Below are 20,778 nucleotides of genomic sequence, written 5' to 3' on the forward strand. Positions count from 1 at the left end.
CGAATCGGCTGCGAAGGTGCAAAATCCATAAAGAAGATGTCGATTGGTCAATCTAACCGATTTTATAACCAGTGTATGTGGGGGAATTGCATGAGCATATCTCTCCTTTTTTGTCCGTACAAAGAGGCAAAAGCATTGTACAGTAGAAAAGGACTCGCTGAATGGTCCAAGAGAAAGTAGGAACTAGCACATGGAAGGATGTGTTTGGAGGAATAATAAGTCGAGTAATGCTTTGTCAACATGTCCAAAAGCCCTCTTCTCAACTTTGGGGTTGGTGGAGTCTTCTTGGTGGGCTTTGTTTGGATATCATATATTTTATTTCTTTCTTCTTAATACTCTTCTAACCTTTTCCTTTTGTTGGAAGAAGGGGAAGTTGAAGAATTGGGGGCAGTGTAAGAGCAAAAAGGACAAGGGCTATCGGGAGGAGGAATGATATGGGCAGATCATCAAGCATTGATGGATCAATTGTGTATGACAAGGACAAACATACCAACATTTTCTCTCTCTCTCTTCATATCTATGCAAGTTGTTTGTCTTCAAGTGTTTGGATGTGTATGGCATGCAGAAACGAAAGCTGCAATGCTTGAACTGGATGCTTCTTTTATGCACCATACTCTCCATAATTTCGTCTAAGTCTTTGAAGTTTGAAACACGTGTTGGCTGATTGAGATTATATTAAACTCAAATATAGGCAAGGCGTGCATTCCAAATCTATTATATTTTATTGCCCATTAAGTTAATACAATCACGCCAAATTAGTAACATACAAGGATAAAAGGTTGATGAGTCTATACATGTTCCTGGGCTATATTTGATTATTAACACTGAGTGCTAGTTAGTGCTGATATAACTTGTGCCGCGCTGTGCCCAATAAAGCAAACTGCAAAAGGCAATTGGGTCTCAGTTTGAATGGACGTAGCAACTTCAGAAGAGGTAAACGACTTCAATTTTTTGGGTAAAAGGCGTTATATTTCTAACAAAGCCTAAGTAAGGAGTAAAGACTATGCCACTAGCAATCAAACAACCTTTTATTCAAGGTTTCCACAGCTCATGATGCTCATTTGAGCACACTGTTGGGGATGCTTTTGAATGTGATTGGAATGTCTCTTTTAAGTCCACGTCCACACATGTGGTCAACATGTTAACCCCAGTTTACTATTCTGAATCCAATCCATAGTTACATATATTGCTAGATATCAGTTGTGTGGAGTTACTTTTCAAATTATATTGACAGAAGTATTGTCATTCTTTACAACTTTCTTTCTGATTTACATAATTTTTTTAGAGTATTTAACAGATAGCAAACTTATCTTGATGCACATATATATAGCGGATGCACGAATAGGCATGTAAATTCAATAGCATTTGGCTGCGTTTATGACTTGGTTAAGCAATCAATACGAACTGATTCAGTATACAAAAAAACAAATATTACTTGATTCAGTTGAGTGTTTCTCACTGGTGTCATGAGGTAATCTGACCTTTTCTACTAGAATTCTCAGCAGACTTCAAAAGATGAATGCTTCTCATGATCAGGATATCATTTGTAACGGTATGATGAATACTTCCCCCAATCAGATTATTATTGGTAATGGAATAAATCCCCCACTGAACTACTTGCTTGAATGAGTTGGTATGTAAGGCCAATGGCTACTAATAGTTTTGGTCAATGACCCAAATTTTATCACTTTTCATATTAATAATGGATTGAGAGGTACTGGAAGTCATAAAGAAATACTTGTGTCAAGTGCCAACAGCGTTCAGTCACACAAATATGGGACCAACATTATATCAAATAGATCTTACATATGTTTAGGAATTTTGGGTGTGGCCATCATACTCTACCCGTGAAAGAATTTTTCTTTCTTCAAAAACATAGAGGCAAATTACAATATCAATGTGCCTGACAACTGACAATGGATGGGAATGCTTTAGTGTTTACGTACGGAGTAACTCCAAAGATTGAACAGAGGACAACGTTATGGGTATATGGTTTATATATTGGGACGAGAAAGCTTGAAGAGGCTAAGGGCCTTTTCTTGAGCTCGTGGAACCCACAAAAATGTGAAATCGGCAGAAGAAGCTACACTAAATATTCTTGAATTGGAGCCTCACGTAGATAGGATTTTTGGTGGCCAAGTTCAATCAATGAGAATTTGAAAATTGAGAATAATCACATTGGAGGATAAAGTGAGATTTTAGTGTTAGAATTTTGGAGTAGACAACACGAATCCTATATTCTGCCTCGACTATACGTCCTAATTTGTTAAGATAAAAGCACTTCCTAATCGTTTGAATACGGTTGCACCAAAAAGCGATTAGGTATTGGAAATTTGTTGAAAGAATTTTACTGTTGAGTCCTACTTCAGCTCTGGCCTTATTGAGGATCTGTTGCTAGTAAAAGCACTTGATAATTAGTTTCCCTACCCACACACGCCACATTAAAATTGTTCCTTTGGTTGGAGTTGATTTCCCGTTTTATCTGACAAAGGCATTTGAAGATCATTTCCTTTTTCTGCAATAAGGCTTTTATTGTTAAACTAGCATGCACTATTAGTTGGTTTTGCTGAGTGGTTTGTCTTTATCTTTATCACCCTTGCCCGTGTTTTTAATGGGTATTGGTTACTTGATAAATGAAAATAAGGGACAGATATTTCAGTTTGTAAGTTGAAACATTGTTTGTCCCTTTAGGATAGAATAGATGCTTAGTTCAAAATTGCAGCAGGTATTATTGCAACGTTTTAGGTTCAGCGTAGGATTGTCCTGTTTTGGAGTGTCAACAGTGGTGCATGAATTCTCTATTGTTACATCAATTAATAAACTACATTAATATCCAACAGAGATTGTGCAGTACGCGAGATATTCAGCCTCCGTGACATAGCAACACGAAATTGAGGCAGAGAACAACAGATCCAAAATTTAAAAAACAAAAATAAAGGAAATAATGTCATCAAGTACCAACGGACCAAGTGAAAAATCAAGATACTTGTGCAATTTTTTATTCCTATGTGATTTAAATTATTCACGTGGCCTTGTAACTTGCTACACTAAAATGTAAAATGAGACGAGATGAAAATAAAAACTAGAAAATTATGAAGTAAAGAAATATGAAATGGCCAATGAGCTTATCATCCTCGGCATATTATGTAACCAGAAGCAGAATAACATTCACTTTAAATATGTCAATAGAATCATTTTGTGCATCTGTACACACTCATGACTCGTGTCCTTGTGGAAGAGACTTGAGGAATAAAGATGTAATAATTAAATAAAAATGTCCTTCTTTCTCTGCCGTCACCGTGACTTGTGCTTTTCCTTTTTGTCTCAAAAGATAAAGAATTGTTGAGTGCGTGGGGCTGTTGCCTGTTACAGAAAAAGGTTATAATAAACTGGTGTAAAGAAGCCATTGGAGACGTCCATTTACTCTTGGAATCCGTGAGCGTCCAGGATCTTTCCGATTCAGCAACAAAAGAATGCAATATTAAAATACTTTTCTAAAACAGGATTTTTTGTTGTATAAACTATAAAGAACATACTTCGTAGTCTAATTTTGATAAATGTATAACACACGGTACAAGTGCATGTATGGGATCTGTTTTATCATTGTGCAATAAGTAACACAACAGACCTTTGTGATTTTATATTATTATATTCATAGAACGTTAGTTATGGAGAAGAAAGCAAATTGAAAGATTGATGGAAATAGGAAGGGAGAAAGAAAGGAGGGGAGCGATAGGTACAACAGCATGTTTGGATTTTGGAATTAGAATGTGTTTGGTTGGGTGAAAGAAAAAGGAAAAGGCGATTCCACAAAGCACTGAGGTCGAAGGAAAGATCAAAGTCGGTAGTGGTAAAGATTGAGAAGTTGTGAGTTGATGTGAGAATGAGACAAAAAATTATTTGGAGACGATGAGGCCAATAGAAAAGTCTCTTTTGTTCAGTTGGGAAGATAAGGTGTATCCCCACACCACATTCTTTTTTTATCCATGTATTGTCCCACTCTCTGTCCTTAATCATTCTTTTGTTAAATAAATCATTGTGATAAGGCATAAATATGGGTCAAATATGCTGATTTGGTCTCCCCCACGTGACGTCCTACTCCTAGCTGACGTTGTTTGCCCCGCCCCACATTTTTGTGACGTACCATAATGTTTCTATTTTTCTTTTTTCAGTATTCAAGATATTAAGAAACGAATTTAAATACGCACTTAATGGATCACCGTGTCCTATCTCGATCATGATCAAATGAATTTTAAATGCGTTCTATGGTGAGGATGGGATTAATTAAAAAAACGTGTGACATAACTAGTTCTTTCTTCGAAGCATCAAAGAAAGCTCGCGACACATTTCTTTCATTTCATCAGCATCCTCGTCAAGTTATGATATCCTTTACTAGTAAAGTGGGCCATTATTTCATTACTGTAAGAATTTTGCATGCTTATTGATTTATTATAGGTGGTAATTGAATATATTCAATATATGATATTAATGAGTATATTTTTTATTAAATAATACGATCATGTAATTACTAATATTTAACTTTTATTAGTAAGCGAAGTCACGTAGAGTCCTATAGAATGTTCATTTGTTTTGTCGTTAGTTGACGCTATGAATAATTCTTTTTGTTTTTGAGTAAATGTCTGTTGTAGCTTGTAACGATTTATATTAACAAATTATATTTTATACTAACACATAATAATAATATATTAATAATATATTATATTCATAACTTAATAATATCACTAGTTTGAGTAACAAGTGATTTGATATGTTGAAATTGAGTTTTTATATGTAAAAAATTTTTTAATAATAGATTTATTTATTATATTTAGCTGTATAACTTAAATTAAATTCAGATTAAATTGAATAACAAAATTATCTTAATACTTGTATATTAGTTTTTCATGTATTATGTGTATTTATCATTTGTTAGTATTTTTGCATGAATTTTGTCCCCATACATGACTTCATGTTTCATATATATGTAACTGTAATTTGCTATTGTCAAAATCATACCGTCAAATTTGACCTTCTCAATTCTAGATAACATATTAAATACTACATAAATTATTTAATATGTATTTCATTCAGTTTATTCAAATAAATAAATAAATATTATGTTTTAAAAAAGTTAAAAAGAAGCAATTATTTATTTATATTTAAATATTACCAAACATATACTAGGTCTTTACATTTCTTCTGATTATTTTATTTGCATTTTGTTTCCCTACTTTATCAAACAATCTATTTGAACATGTTAATTAAGAAGGTTATGAATATGTTTTTTTTACACATTTTTTTAAAATATTTTTAATTATTAGTTAAATTATTTTTAAAATTATAAAAAGTATAAAAATAAATAAATAATTTTGTTATATATTTTTAATAAATTTTAATTAATAACTAAAAATATATTTATTTTAATTTTATTCATATATCGATATAAGTCTAACTGACTACGTTCGCTTAAATAAATAACATATATAAATTATATTACGAATATACTAAACCAATTTTTTAATGCACGCCCTTAACTCATTTACAAATACATGCTTAGATATATCTTTGAATGTAACATGAAGGATATCTTGATAAAGTTATTTTTTCAATTTATACATAAATCATATTAGGCTTGGGATCGATTTGCTAATTGTCATGTTCAAATCTAATCACGTGCACCCGTTATTGTCGAATACGTAGGTAATTAATGAAAAATGTTTTGATTAATTCACTCCATTAACAAATGCATTTTTTTTCTAATCAAATGTTAATTAATATTTTAAAATGTTCATTTAAGAATTATAATTTTTATTAAAAATATAATATTACACTTTTTATAATTTTTAATATTTTTTATTAATTTTTTAATCAACATTCTTAACAATATATATTCTTAAATAAGTAATTTATCAAAATTTTAAACTATTTAAAACATTTAATTAATGCAGATATATTCTATTTCTACTTCTGAAGTTCTATTCTAAATCACATTCATGTGTGGAGACATATGTTATTAAATGCAACAGTAACCTTTCTTTATTAATGTTATGTTTTTCCTTTTCTTTTCTTCTATAAATAGCTGTTTTTTCTTAGGTTGACTGTATCTGAACGAGAAAACAACGCATACAGTATTATAATAAGGATAGCTATATGGTGGTGGTGGTGGTGGTGGTTTTAGAACTGTAGCTTAAGCAACTTATACGGATTAATGTCGAATAATTTATATGAATTAAAACAACAAGAAGTGCAATAGATCGACAGGCATTCGCGGGAAAGTTTTAATACAAGTTTTGTGAAAGAAAATATATAGTTTAATAAGTTAATTAATTATTTTTATCATACAAAATTTAAGTAAATTTGAATCTCAAGAACTTACCAAAGTCTAAACATGCACATTTCAATTAACAACTAAAATTGAGGCAAGAAGCGGGAGTTTAAAAACATTTCTCATTTCAAATATAATTTTATTTTATTATATAAAGAATAAATTTTAAATAATAATATTTGCTGGTCTAAACAAAGAATGACAGATAGGAGCTCTGCTTTTCATTGGATGCTTGAGTCAGAAGTTCTTTTAAATTTTTTAGAAACTTTAAGTTAAATTTTTTTAATTGAAATATATTCAAAAGCACTTCCAAAAAATGAATATTTTTTGTGATATTTTCTAAAAGAAAATATGCTCGATGAGAATACATGATTGTCATAAAAGTATAAAATTTTAGTTATGCTCATACAGTTCTCTTTTTTTTTTCCAAAATTTTTAAGCAACATTTATAATATTTTCAAATTTTCGATTCATAGAAAAATTATACATATTAAATACTCCTTTAAACTGAGTTCCTCTAATTTTCAGAGTTAATTCTTTTAATGCTATTTTCTTAAAAAATCATGAAAATCTAAAATCAACAGTAAGACCTTAGGAATTTTAGTAATTAGATTTTTTACTGTAATAAAATCATAAGTACAATTTAGATAAAAATAAAAACTTGAATTACAACTCCACGATATTATATTTTTTCAACTTTAGACAATCCAAATAAAGATTCAGGTAACACATGCATTTATAATTATTCTTACATAAAAATTTTGATTTTAAGTATAAATTTTTAAGAATGTTTATTTTGTTCATTTTTTAGTAAAAAATATATTTTAAAAGAAATAGAAGTCGTTATTTTAAATGATATACTTTTATTGATTTATTGAAAGTAAAGAAATGTTTTGCAAAAAACAAGGTTAGCATCGAATTCATCCAAGTGTTAGTGTGTCAGAGGGCACATGGGATAAGAGAGGGAAGAAAAATTGAATATTAGTAACATAGTATTCAATTCAATATCTACCGTACATTATACTACTCGGTGTTGCAGTTGTGCTGACTTTCCTAGTTCCTTCCTTCCAATAACAGTGTTCAACCCAACCGAGTGAGAGAGACAGAGACAGAATCTCTGCAACGTGTAATTTTCACTTACAAATACTACAACTATTCGCTAACCTCCTTACCTATCATCATCTTCATCTTATCTTATGCATTACTGAGTCATTTCTCTCTTCTCTCTGCTGCGACACACACAGGTATGCTTTCCTAGATTTCAACTACACGTGTTTAAGCCTTCATCTCTATATTGCTTTCTGTTTATAGTTTCTACCTTCGTCCGTCTCCAATGGGTGTGCGCTGATTATGCTAGAATCTAAGTTTTCGATTTTCGTGGGGGGTTTCAGGTACGACTTGGAGGGTTTTCTTTGATTTTTTATATTAGCGATAAGGAACCCAAAGAAAAGATGAATTAGAAAACTTCTTTCGTTAAAATTCTATTTTATGATAAGCTTCGAGGGGAATTAAAACCTTTCGTTTTCCTAAGAGATTGACGATTTGCAAGTTTGGCAGCCGAAGGAATTGAATTTCTTGCCATGTAGATTCAATTCTTTTTTTTCCTCTTCTTTCGTTATTTTGTTGACGGGTCAAATGCTTCCAATTTTTACAGAGCCCTTCCGTCCTGTATATTTGTTGCCATCTTTATTAGTAATATTAACATTTTCGTTTTTTCTGCTTCACTCGTTTGTTTTTTTTTTTCCTTTTTCCGTGCTTTCGGTTCCATAATTAATATCAGAAATCCTACGTATTTTATTACTTGATGAACACGCGGTCAGGAACTTTAATAGGTTATTAGTTGGTGATATTTTTAAGCGTATTGATGTACATCTAAAAAAATTGAGACGTTTATTTCGGATCCTTTATTGGTCATTTTTAGATTCTGAAAACACCACCTCCCTCTGCCCAGAAATAAATCCTACTTCCATATAAGATTCAGTTTCATCAGATGACTTTTTTAGAAGGTTTATGGTCCTCAGGATCAGTGCTTGTAGATCACACGTTTTTATCGATTGCCATCATTTTTTGATGCTTGAATTCACCTTTCTTCAGCTCATCTTCATTATTAAGATCTTTAACTGTTTCTTTGCTTTGTTCAATTAAAGTCAAGCGTTCTAATTAATTTTATCATATTATGCAGGTTGTGTTTCTTCAAAACATCTGCGATCGTTTGTTGGTATAACTGCTGCATATAGTAGCTTATCAACAAGGTGACCGTGTCCGCATAACTGTATGTTGCTATGCTCGCGTTCTGAATGACCAACGAGTGACCTGAAACAGTTGGTAGAACCTCACAATTACAACAATCACAATTGTTTGTAGATGCAAACGTCCCAGAAACACCCTAATTCAGCTGGTGTGCATTTCTATCACCAACCTGTGCAAGGCATGTACCAAATATTGCAAAGCAATCTATGTCGCGATAGCAGCAGCCAGGACACTAGTCTTTCTTTTGAAACCTGCAAGGAGCAATACTATACCCTTGAATCATGCCCTGCATCCACTGGTTTCATGGATTGTGATTCTCCATCCTATGCTAGTGTATCATCTAACAGGACTCCAGTTTCTCCACAAGGTTCTCAATCATGTTATTCAGACCCCCACCCATTATCTGACAACACCTATGGATCACCAATAAGCGGGTTGTCTAGTGTTGATGATGGAAATGAACTCAAGCACAAACTTAAAGAACTGGAGATTTCGTTGTTGGGACCTGATGAATCAGACATTGTTGACAGTTGTGGCTGCTGCATCAACAGTGGCCTCCATGGAGCACCTAAATTGGCTGAATATAACTGGGATCAGATGGCAGAAAAGATCCCACAACTTGACTTGAAAGAAGTCCTCAAGCTATGTGCACAAGCTGTGTCTGATGATGATATTCCAACAGCAAGAGGTTGGATGGATAATGTGTTGGGGAAAATGGTATCAGTTGGTGGAGATCCAATCCAGAGGTTGGGTGCTTACTTGCTGGAGGGGCTAAGAGCAAGGTTGGAATCATCAGGGAATATGATCTACAAATCCTTGAAGTGTGAACAACCAACAAGCAATGAATTAATGAGTTACATGAGCATCCTGTATCAGATTTGCCCATACTGGAAGTTTGCATACAGATCAGCAAATGCTGTCATTGAAGAAGCAATGGCAAGTGAAACAAGAATTCACATAATTGATTTCCAAATTGCGCAGGGCTCACAGTGGCATTTACTTATCCAAGATCTTGCAAACAGGCCTGGGGGACCCCCTTCTCTCCGTGTAACAGGTGTTGATGATGCACAATCGTTTCATGCTCGAGGTGGAGGACTCGAGATTGTAGGGGAGAGGTTGTCAAATTTTGCCAAATCTTGTGGAGTTCCATTTGAGTTCCACAGTGCTGCAATGTCTGGCTGTGAGGTTGTGCGAGGAAACGTTGAAATTCGACGTGGGGAGGCTCTTGCTGTGAACTTTCCTTATGTATTGCATCACATGCCAGATGAGAGTGTGAGCACTGAGAACCACAGAGATAGGTTGTTGAGATTGGTGAAGAGCTTGTCTCCCAGGGTTGTTACCATTGTTGAGCAAGAATCCAACACCAACACTTCTCCTTTCTTTCACAGGTTTGTTGAGACATTGGACTATTATGCTGCTATGTTTGAATCAATTGACGTGGCTTCCTCCAGAGATGATAAGAAGCGGATTAGTGCGGAGCAGCACTGTGTCGCACGTGACATTGTCAACATGATAGCTTGTGAGGGGGTTGAGAGGGTTGAAAGGCATGAACTTTTTGGAAAGTGGAGGTCAAGACTCTCCATGGCTGGGTTTAAACAGAGCCCATTGAGTTCTTCAGTGATGGGTGCTACCCAAAATCTCTTGAAGGACTTCAATCAAAATTATAGGCTTAAACATAGAGATGGTGCTCTTTATCTTGGCTGGATGAATAGACCTATGGCCACCTCTTCTGCTTGGAGATGAAACTTACTGGTTCCAGCTTTGGCCTCCTTTTTGACCTCTTCACTTTAGCATAGTTCACGCTATATATATCCCTAGTGTCTCCATAGGACTTTAGATTTCTTTTCCAACACGTGCACTTTTGTGGGTTATGCGGCTTCACGCAGAGTGTCTAAACTTGTTGTAAATGTCAATATTGAAATGAAAGGGGAAAACCCTGTGTTGTGACTTAATGTGCTGTTGCATATGGCCGCTTCTTTACTTTTGACTGTCACGCATCCATCGAGAGTTGCAACAACCCTAGCTCACTCCCTCTTCTCTTTTAATTCAGATCCCAAATCCCCAATTCAATTCATTCCCATGTCTTTCCCTTCCCACCCCATTCCCATTCCCATCGACAGACACATATTACCAGATTTTCTTCAGAGCGTCAAGCTCAAGCATCTCAATTGAACACCCATGCCTCCACCTACAGATTTCAGCCGATTTGCTCTAGTGATTTGTTATAAGCCAATATTTTTGCTTAAAAAATCTCGACTGTATCGTCATGCTTGTAGTTGTAGTAAATCGAGAGAGGATTTAGATCCGAAATTTATCTAGTCTAAATTGTTTTTAAAAATATTATGAAAAAATATTCAAGCAACTAATTTATTTTGTAAGTTTCATTAATAATTTAAAATTTTATTTACATGAATAATATTAGCATGGTGTGTCTAAGATCTTACATATTTAAATAAATATTTTTTAATATTAATATAATTTATACGTAACTTATCAGTAAAAAAAAAGTAAAAATTTATTTTCATTAATTGTGAATCACGAAAAAATTGCATTAATTAGAATTCTAATATAAAATTGCGAGTTAAAGTGAAATAATCTTATATTAGTTAATCAGTGTATTAGTAGTTAAATGGTTATCTTATTTAATATAATAATTTTTATTTAATTTTTAATAAAAGATCAATATCTCGTTCTATAGAATAATAAAATCTTAATAAAACAACTAACAAGTATTCAACTAGGAGTTACACTGTAACCCCTTCAAAATTGTCAAACTATCAAATTTTAAAATTGATTGAAAAAATAAATTAAACGAATTGTGCTAATTTGTTTAATTTGATTTGTCTGATAAATGAAACAGATGATAACTTTCCTTCGTAAATATATGAATAATCACTTCAATATGAATATTGTATACCTGAATTCAATCAACTTTGTTAATTAATTTGAAGTATTATACTTGCATCTCAAATAACATAATTCTATAAATCAAATATTTGTACTAGTTATTGGTTAAATTGTTGTTAGTTTAACTTTATAAGAAAAATATCTATCTGCTAACGGGGAACATTAAACTAAGAGGATTTGTCCAAAAAAAAATATTACTTAGAAAAAAATCTTATTTGATTATTAATTTAATCTTATATATATATATATATATATATAATCTTATCCATATAATATTTATTAGTTATCTTTTTCTTATTTATAAATTCCTTTCCCTTTCAATGCTATACATTGGTATTTGAATATTCTTTTATTTTTTCCCTTTAAAAAAATTCTCAAGTTAGATAATTAACAAAAAAAAAATTAATTACTTTCTTTACTTTTTATTAGCTTTTATTTATTTCATGTATATATATTTTTTTATGTTTTAAAACTTTACATTATAGTGTTTTTAGTTATACTTATTCTTGTTTTGTAAACAAACATCAATTAAAGTCCATTATTTTTTTAGCAAATTATAAAAAATATATACACATAACATTTATTAGTTATTATTAATTTTTAATTATATTTTGATCTTCTACCTTCAATATTTATATTCCTCTTTGAATTTCTTCATGTTATACATACTTTCTAGGTTAGAAAATTAATTAAAAAAATGATAGATGAAAACACAAATTCAATATATATATATATATATATATATATATATATATATATGATAAGTTAAAAATGAATATAAGTATCAAATAAAGCAGTAAATACAAAGAAGTCTAAAAAAGTTAATTTTAAAAAATAATTTCACAACTTTAATGAGAACTTTTATATCATAAAAAAAATATTGCAATGAAAAATATTAAATTAAAAAAATATAATTTACCTGCACGTAAATACTAGTTCACATTTAATTAACCCGCAACCGAATCTTACTTAAAATGGAAACTCATTAAACGTAATAGAAAAACATTTATTACTATTTATTTATAGTAAAAGTGTTCCTTATTTATTTGAATATGATGTTTATTTTTTATTTTATGTCCTGCTTTGTACATACACACACGAAAATTGATTCGCTTTCGCTCCAGTTATCGAATCTGCAGTGGCAGGTATATTGTCTTCTAACTCAATCTTCAACTCATTGTCCATTCCTAGTTACGCAACCATTCCACTTTCAACATTTGATAATTTATATTATCACTCTCTAATTGCGTTTTTTCTATATTTTTTAAGAGTGAAATTCCAATTAATGTTTTATTTAATCCAACGATCCTCGCGTTACTTGGCATCAAATACTCGTAATCTGTAATTGACATTAATTAATCCAAATACAAATACCTTCGAGAATCTGAAATAAAATAAATTCCAAATCAATTTTGCACGATTGTCGTCTGGCATGTGCTTGATTGCGATTCACTTGGCCAGATTCTCCACAGATGTCTTTCCTTACATAAAATATTTCATATGAAACGTAATATTGATTTTCATTCCAATATAGGGGCGTGTGTTTTAGGAAGAAAGATCTGAACATATAAAGGATGAAGATAGTTATTATTATTTAAGAAGAGAAAATTTGATAGAAGATTTTGTGGTTACAACAGAAGATAGGGTAAACAATTAAGAATCAATATCTGCAGAATGCAAAGGGAGGAAGAGAAGGAAAGGCGCCGTCAACGTGACAGGCAAAGGAGACAATCTATGACTGAAGAACAAAGGGAACGCCACCTTGCTAGACGCCGTAGAAACTACCAGCTCCGAAGACAGAGAGCAGCAAATGCTCCTTTTGTTCCTCTTCCTCAATCAGTTACCACCGGTGAAGCCACTACTAGTGCTCACCTTCAATACTACACTCCTTCTACCTCGTCAGATCACACACTCCTCCATCATCCCCATGAAACATCCCAAACTCTTCAAGGTCATCTCTAGTTTTTTTTTTTCTTTTCTAAATTTAAAATACTTTCTTGCGAGCAAGAAAAATATTAGCAACACACTGTTTTCAAAAGTAAAAATAATCAGTCCGTTAATTAATTATTTTAATTTTTTTTATAAATAAATCAATCACCAGGAATATATTAAAATGTACGTTTATAAGAGTATTTTATTAACATTATCTTTCAATTAAACATCTAAATTAATAGTTAAAATAATATGGGTTTTAATATTTTGAATTATCTTTAATTAGTACAGAATTTTATGAAAGGATATTTATTTTAATTTTTTAATGCAAAATAACAAGGAATAACAAAAGGTTTTTAAGATTTTAGAAATTAAAATATCCTATCAACATAATTTCAATAACTGATTTGAAACTTATACTCGTTCCATTTTCTTTGATTTTACTATTCACGCTCATGCAATTAATAATCAATATATGCCTCAAACAGGAACATCAATTCAAGTGGAAGGTGTACCAAGAAGAATGCGTCTAAATAACATTAAACGTCTCGCACGAAACCTAGTAACTCCGATGAGTGTGCCACCTGGCAATCACCAAGTCGCGGCAGAGTTGATGCCCTGTCCAAGTGGGGATGGTGAGTAAGTTGAACAGTAGTTAAAAAAAACGTTATTTTAGTGTGTGAAAACATATGTAGTTGACAGTTGACACATTTTGATTCAGGTAACACAACAAAACCCTTGAGTTTAATTCGTGTCAAGCGCCTTGCTCGATCATTAAGCTTTCCTTCCCAAAACACTCCTGCTCAGAAGGATCACAGTGCTACTAATTGTTAGTTGGTTACGATAATCGGTTTCAGATACTGTAATTTAGCAGTTACCACCGTTGGTTTCTTAATGTATATTCCCATTCATATTCAGATAATGAGGAACAGAATACAATACACACAATAATATAATCAATCACTAATTAGACTTTATACAACCAACAGGAATGGTGTCCTGTGTCCAATTATCTCGTTGATGTCCGATTAATCTTCAGGACCTAAGTTTTTTTTTTTTAACCCTAAAAGAAATAATGCACGTCAAGGTAAAACCTTAATGCATCGATTTTTGAGAAGGAAGCAAACTCTGTGGTTAACCAATAAATGAGTGTGATCATATCTCCAAGCTTATCATCACATGAAAAATTTGTAATACTTCGGTTGAAAACAGCGAAATGTGTTTAAATTTGAAGGAATTGGATGCAGTATGGCGGGGGCAAATAGAGATAAAATCATAGTTAGCAATTGACTGGTAATTAGGGGGAGGATATGCCGTTTAATTATTTAACAAACAACTAAGAAATAGTGATATATTATTTTTTTAGGATAATATTGTTTATGATAAAAAATGTCAATTGTAAACAAATATTCTAAGAGCAATTTAGAGATTAGATTAAATACTCTTAAATTCTTTTAAATATGTTGTTTAAATGTGATGTTCGAGTTGACGACATAATAAACACGTAGAACTGAATTACATATAAAAGTTTTACAGAAACGTAACGGGAACTAAATTGCATAAAAAGAAATAAGCAAAATAAACTAAAATTAAAATGTAAAAACATAAATGTACATAAATGTAACGTACGACTCCTAACAACCACGAACACTGTGAGTCTCTTCGTAGCTTGTGCTTCGCACAATATAGAGTTTCAGCATGTAGAAATTTTAAGTATACTGTCTGGGTACAAAAAGTCGTCATTTGTAAAATAAAGCTTTGAAGTATTTATAGGCAGAAGGACTACCACAGTTCTCCTACTTTTGCAAGCATTTTTTAGTAACTGACTCTAATCATGCTGTCGGTTATAGTTTCTTTTATAATTGATATTGCCTATGATCCTGCTTTGTGTTGTTGAACCTTTGCCTGGTGTTAATTGCCAGTAACTACTGGTAACTATTCCTGAGCTTTGTAATAGTTTTTAAATTTTATCATGTGTCTTATGGACTTAGAATCTTTTTATTTTATTTTTTATTTTTTGAACAGTTTTTAAGAAAAATCTGAGAGGTTCATTTAGGACCTAAAATAATTTTCCTCTCAACTACTACTTTTTAACTAATTTTGGAAAATCTGAAAGCTCTTTTCAATCCTTTGGACTTAGAATATTTCCTTTTTTTATTCATTTTTTTCGAGTAATTCTGGAAAGAATATGAAGCTCAACTAGGTTTGTGTGTCAGAGACTTGAAAACTCCTCAAAAAACTCCTCAGAAAGCCTTAAGTTTGTGAATTTAGAATATTTTTCTGTTAATCTTATTTTTCAAGCAATTTTGGATGTCAAAGATGTGAAAACTCCTCAAAAACTCCTCGAAAAGTCTCAAGTCTGTAGACTTAGAATATTTTTTTGTTGATCTATTTTTCGAGCAAAAATAAACTTTTTCATGTTATATATAAAATTACTCAAAATATGATTTTTTTTCTTGATGAAATATGAAGCTTTTTTCATGATTCCTCAAAAGATGCAATTTTCAACATGTGAAGACTTTTCTCTCAACTCTCAAAAACTCTTCAAAAAGTAATTTTCTAATAGAAATTTATAACTTAAATTTTTTTTTAATCCCAAACAAATATATTGTATTTTAAAAAGTTATACTAATGAAAGTTAATCAAACAAAAATTCGTTAATAAATATAGTTTTTTCTGGTCGCGATAGAGGATTAAAACCTTATTTCTTATGGGTATATTTGAGCAGGAACTCAATTAGTCAATTACGTATGACTTGTTTTTAGTTTTATTAGTACAAAAAAAAATTGTATGTAGAATATACTTTTATAAGTTTTTTCTCGAATAATCTGGAACCTTCAAAGTAAAGTATTGGGAATGATAAAAATTGAATATTGCATAGTTAAGCGTAGAGCTGCTCATAACGTTTCTCGCGCTTCATATGTTGTTCAACACACTTCTGCTCTTACAATTATTTGTTTTTAGTATTTAAAAAGTACACCCTCTATTTTTAAAAATTACATCTTTTATTTATTGAGAGAGAGAAAAATGCTACATTGTAATTTATTTCCACAGAAACAAAACTTTTAATACATACTGAATAACTATAAATGAGTTTCTGAAACATTTTTCTTTTGTACAACTTTCAGAATTTTATTCAAAATCTTCATGACATCTTATAATGCCCCAAAGTTGATATTAAATTTTCAAAATTAGTTGTAAACAATGACAACAATATGAGGGTGGGAAAAAATATATTCAAAAGCTCGTTTTAGTTAAAATAATTAAATTGTAACGCACCTTTTGTTTTTAAAGAAACGACTTCAGGTTTTTAAGTAAGGAAGGACAAAGAGTTTAAACATCTTGGAATAAAAGAATAGTTTTGTTAATCTTTATTCTAACAATATCAGTTAAGAAATTAGTAAATCAATTTTTTTTTTAATAATGTTACAATATATTAAAAATCATTATTTTTTTGACTTTTTAATAATTTTTAATTAGTTAAATATTGATTAATTTTTATACAGAATATATAATTTGAAAAAACATTGTGAAAAGGGCGTACAACTACTTGGGGCCTAAGAAGAATACATTAAAATTTTCGTCAGATGTAGATTGTGTGTTTTTTTTTGTCAAATCAGACTAGATTGTCATGCTAATTTATATGGCCTTATCGCTGGGCTTGATGGGTTAAAGATTAAAAGCCCAACGCTTGACGCTGAAACAGTTAAAAAACCTAGTTTATGAATGGCGGCGGCAGCGAGAGTCCTAACTAGTATAAAATGTGTTTCTTGTGCTGCCTCATAACTCAGTTCTTCCTCCACTAGGGTTTTACCCTCACTCGATTGTTGTTGATGAGGTCCTTCGCGAACATCTTTGTGGTGACTGTGTTTCATCTTATTTTATGACGGGGAATTTGTCGAAATTCCTAACTTAATTGGGGGCAAACTTACCCTGTGTTTGCATAATCCCAAGTTAACGTCATATAGAAATGTTGATTGACGTTGACGGTTCTCTCTCCTTCTCGGAGGGAATTCCTCCGTCGATTCTTGTCTCATATTCCATCGCCTTGTGGAGCAGCGTTGCTGCCTTTACTTCTTGGGACTGGCCATGAGACTCACATTTCTTCTTTTTCTTTCTTTCTTTTTCGTTTCTATTCCCTTTTTTCTTGTTTTTCCCAAATGTTGCCGATGATGATATCAGTCACCAAGTACCATCTTTCGGGACTGAATGGCTTATTTGCCTTGCTGTTATCATTCTGCAATTCTGAGGCTTTCTGTTTTCGTTTTCATGAGGATCATGGATTCTTCTTTCCTTCATTTATGATAAGTGCTTTTTTGACCCTCGGTTACTTATGTTCTTTGTGCTCTCCAAATATTTTCTTATTTGGTAGTGCTTTCTTGATTTTCTTTTGTTTTCGAACTAAGGCGCAGAAACAGGTTAAAGATGGATTCCTTGGATGTTTTAATGGCTGGCAAAATATATTATTTTAACGGATCTACCTTCGTAAGGAAATTCTGCCTTCGAAACCTTGTCATAAACAAACATAGGCAATCTGTGTTGGATACACTATTTATTAAGTCTTATTGTTATCTTAATAGATTAATATCCCCATGTTTGTTATTCATGTTGGCAAATTATAAAGGATAACGTTGTTTTGAATTACTTGCTCACATTCAGTGGTAGAACTATTTTTCATTGAGAAAAATAGGGAAGTGTGTGAATGTATGTTTACTATGTCTATGTTTAGATGCATATTTTTTACCCCGTGCTTACAAATTAAATTATGGATCCAATTTTATTTTGGTTTGATGTGCTTTTCCTTCTTTGAACAAAGAAATAGCCGATGATGATATCAGTTACCAAAACCATCTTTCGGGACTGAATGGCCTTTATGCCTTGCTGTAATTCTGCGATTCTGAGGCTGTATGTCATTGTTTTCAATTGATACAATTCTGCATGTGTAGTAGAATTAGCCTTTTCAATGTTTCTGTGAAGTCAATCAATTCCTTCGTATGCTCGACCATGTGTCAACTGGTATTTTATTCATGAATAAGTTCGGATTTAGATTAACTAGCAAGATAGTTTATATCTTGTTATGTTAGATTGACAGAACAAAGATTTGTGTTGCTTATAATTCAATGTAAATTAGTAGTTAAACAGTTGAAAAGTATTCTAGTAGAGCACCCGACTCAGTTGAGGTGTACAAGTATATATAACACCTCTTTAAGGGAACAAAAGAAAAGATGAAAGAGAGAAAAAATGTATATTGCGATAGTTCTCTTCTATATGATGTATGGATCATGAAGGGAATTGTTGTCATTGTGTCAGCGAAAGGGATGCGAAGATATTCTCTTCAGTTCATGTTAGCATTATTTTGAAAATTTTATTGAAATAAAAGGATTATAATCGCCCCAATTCACTGTGCTTCAAAACAACCAGAAGCTCATTAGCATAAAAACATGGACTATACACTTCCAATGGATAGGGGAAGTTATTCACTTTTCTGTAACCCTGACACCTCTCTTCTAAGGTTTAAATAGCCAATTAATATTGAAATTCAACTTTCAAGTTTGAATTATTTAACTAGTAAATGTTTGAAGTCATTAAATTAGGTGTTAACTTGATTCTGTCACGACACATAAAAGCATCTGGAGGTCTGGGTTAAAATGCAGTACTATGCCAAGCAAAATAAAATAAATTAAAAGTATAAAATCCTCAGATGGTTACCATTTTATTTACCATCATAATCAATATTTCACGATGGTGCTGCGAGGTAATATTGAGTCATGTCTGCATCATAGTTTGAAGTGTAGTTGAATTGATTTCCTTAACCTGTGCTTCAGGTTGCAATATAAAGGGAATTAAGGTGAAATTATATATATCATAAAATTTGACCGCACAAAGTTTTAATGTATTCATGTGCTATCGAACATTTTTTGCTACTGGAATTGCTGGTTAGGATCGTTATGCCATCGATGCTCAAATATTGTAATGCAGTATCTCCAGCGAATAAGGTACTATTATGTGGACATAAAATTCAAATTTTTTTCCATATTTATTATGTATCCACATAACAAACGATTTCTTCCCCGATTTACGAGAGGTGTAAATGGAATATTTGTGAGTGGATTTTAAGACAGTGTTTGCTACGTAATTATAAAAGTTGTGAGTGTATTTTATATCATCTTTAAATTAACGGTAACGATAGTTTTAAATCAATGAAACATTAAGATTCTACCTTTTGTGAAACCTTAAAGCTTACATTGCAATAATAAATTACAGAGTGATCAACTATTAAAGAGGCACCGGAAGTTTAAAAGGGTTAAGATGGCCCAGTCGGTCTAAGTTGCCAGTTTCAGGTTCAGGTCCGACAGGGAATGGGGTCAAATCACATTTCTCACATGAGGAATGCTAGTAACATGTTTAACATATATATTCTCTTTTATAAAATCCGCAATTAATTTAGAGAAAAATATAATCAATTGTACATGGATCAGGAATAGAAAATTAATATTTATATTTATATCAGCTAGTTTGACTACAAATTTAAGACAGTATTTGAAATAAAAATGCTTTCTGTGGGGTCTTTATTTTTTATATTAATCGGGGTTAAAAACTCAAAACAACAAAACAGAAACTATCCAACTCCTCTAGGGAGCCATGAGCCCAGAGCATCCGACCTAAGGATAGGCCACAAAAAAGGAGCCTTAGCAAAATGACAAACACTCAATCCAACTTTGGCAAGCCTATCAGCACTATAGCTAGACTCTCTTAAAGAATAATTCAGTCTAATGAATTTGATACTTTTTAGCATAGTTCTAACACTATTAATCAAGGGGAAGAGGAGATGATTACAATTTTAGACATTCAACGTCAGAGAAACAGTTTTTTTAGAGTTATTTTCTATCTAGATCAGATCAATGCCTTTCCAAAAAATGTTCCAAATCTCTGCCTCTAGGGAGAACAGGACTCCAAACTACTCTGATATTCAACTTCAAAATTACCCTTAGCATCTCTAATTAGGCCTCCATAACCCACAGCAAGATCAGATTTAGAGACAAAACCATCCAGATTCAGTTTAAATTGTCCAACCGGAGAAGGAGACCACTTGATACAATTATGGAAATTCATGGAAACAGAGCCAGCTCTAGGAATGCTCCTGCAGCAATACATGAAATATCCAAAATCACACAGAATTCTATTAACTAAAATATCAATCAAGATAGCAGAATTTAAAAAAATCTATAGTTTCTATTTTTTCATAAATGCCATATAACAAAACCAAACAAGTGATTCTAGCAGGGAAAATTATTCTTATCAAATTTAGACAAATTAAAATCGACCCAGTGAGTAAGCCCTATGCTAAAAAAATGAGCCCAATT

At 31.9% G+C, this 20,778-nt stretch overlaps 2 protein-coding genes and 2 non-coding genes across 6 annotated transcripts; all 4 read left to right on the forward strand.

The window, feature by feature from the left end:
* Positions 1-7,335: 7,335 nt before the first annotated feature.
* On the forward strand, positions 7,336-11,663 carry LOC113846389 (scarecrow-like protein 13). 3 transcript variants are annotated; one of them, XM_027474581.1, is made up of 2 exons: positions 7,336-7,569; positions 8,508-11,663. In XM_027474581.1, exon 2 carries the CDS (start codon positions 8,690-8,692, stop codon positions 10,316-10,318), a length of 1,629 nt encoding a protein of 542 aa, XP_027330382.1. In that variant the 5' UTR covers positions 7,336-7,569; positions 8,508-8,689; the 3' UTR covers positions 10,319-11,663. The 3 variants fall into 3 exon arrangements, with proteins under 3 accessions (XP_027330382.1, XP_027330383.1, XP_027330384.1); XM_027474582.1 differs by lacking the exon at positions 7,336-7,569 and adding an exon at positions 7,831-8,017 and having other exon boundaries at positions 8,508-10,521; XM_027474583.1 differs by lacking the exon at positions 7,336-7,569 and adding an exon at positions 8,223-8,331 and having other exon boundaries at positions 8,508-10,521.
* Positions 11,664-13,156: 1,493 nt separating this feature from the next.
* LOC113874632 lies at positions 13,157-14,248 on the forward strand. Its single transcript, XM_027512848.1, has 3 exons — positions 13,157-13,433; positions 13,903-14,049; positions 14,136-14,248. Exons 1-3 carry the CDS (start codon positions 13,157-13,159, stop codon positions 14,246-14,248), a joined length of 537 nt encoding a protein of 178 aa, XP_027368649.1.
* A 3,329-nt stretch (positions 14,249-17,577) lies between these two features.
* On the forward strand, positions 17,578-17,668 carry LOC113848624. The gene has a single exon (XR_003501889.1). It is a non-coding gene; the product is annotated as a small nucleolar RNA SNORD96 family (small nucleolar RNA).
* A 565-nt stretch (positions 17,669-18,233) lies between these two features.
* Positions 18,234-18,320, forward strand: LOC113848613. The gene has a single exon (XR_003501877.1). It is a non-coding gene; the product is annotated as a small nucleolar RNA SNORD96 family (small nucleolar RNA).
* Positions 18,321-20,778: the final 2,458 nt, after the last annotated feature.

This window comes from Abrus precatorius, unplaced genomic scaffold, assembly GCF_003935025.1.
Source record: "Abrus precatorius isolate BTA unplaced genomic scaffold, Abrus_2018 Scaffold8, whole genome shotgun sequence".
Taxonomy (NCBI): Eukaryota; Viridiplantae; Streptophyta; class Magnoliopsida; order Fabales; family Fabaceae; genus Abrus; species Abrus precatorius.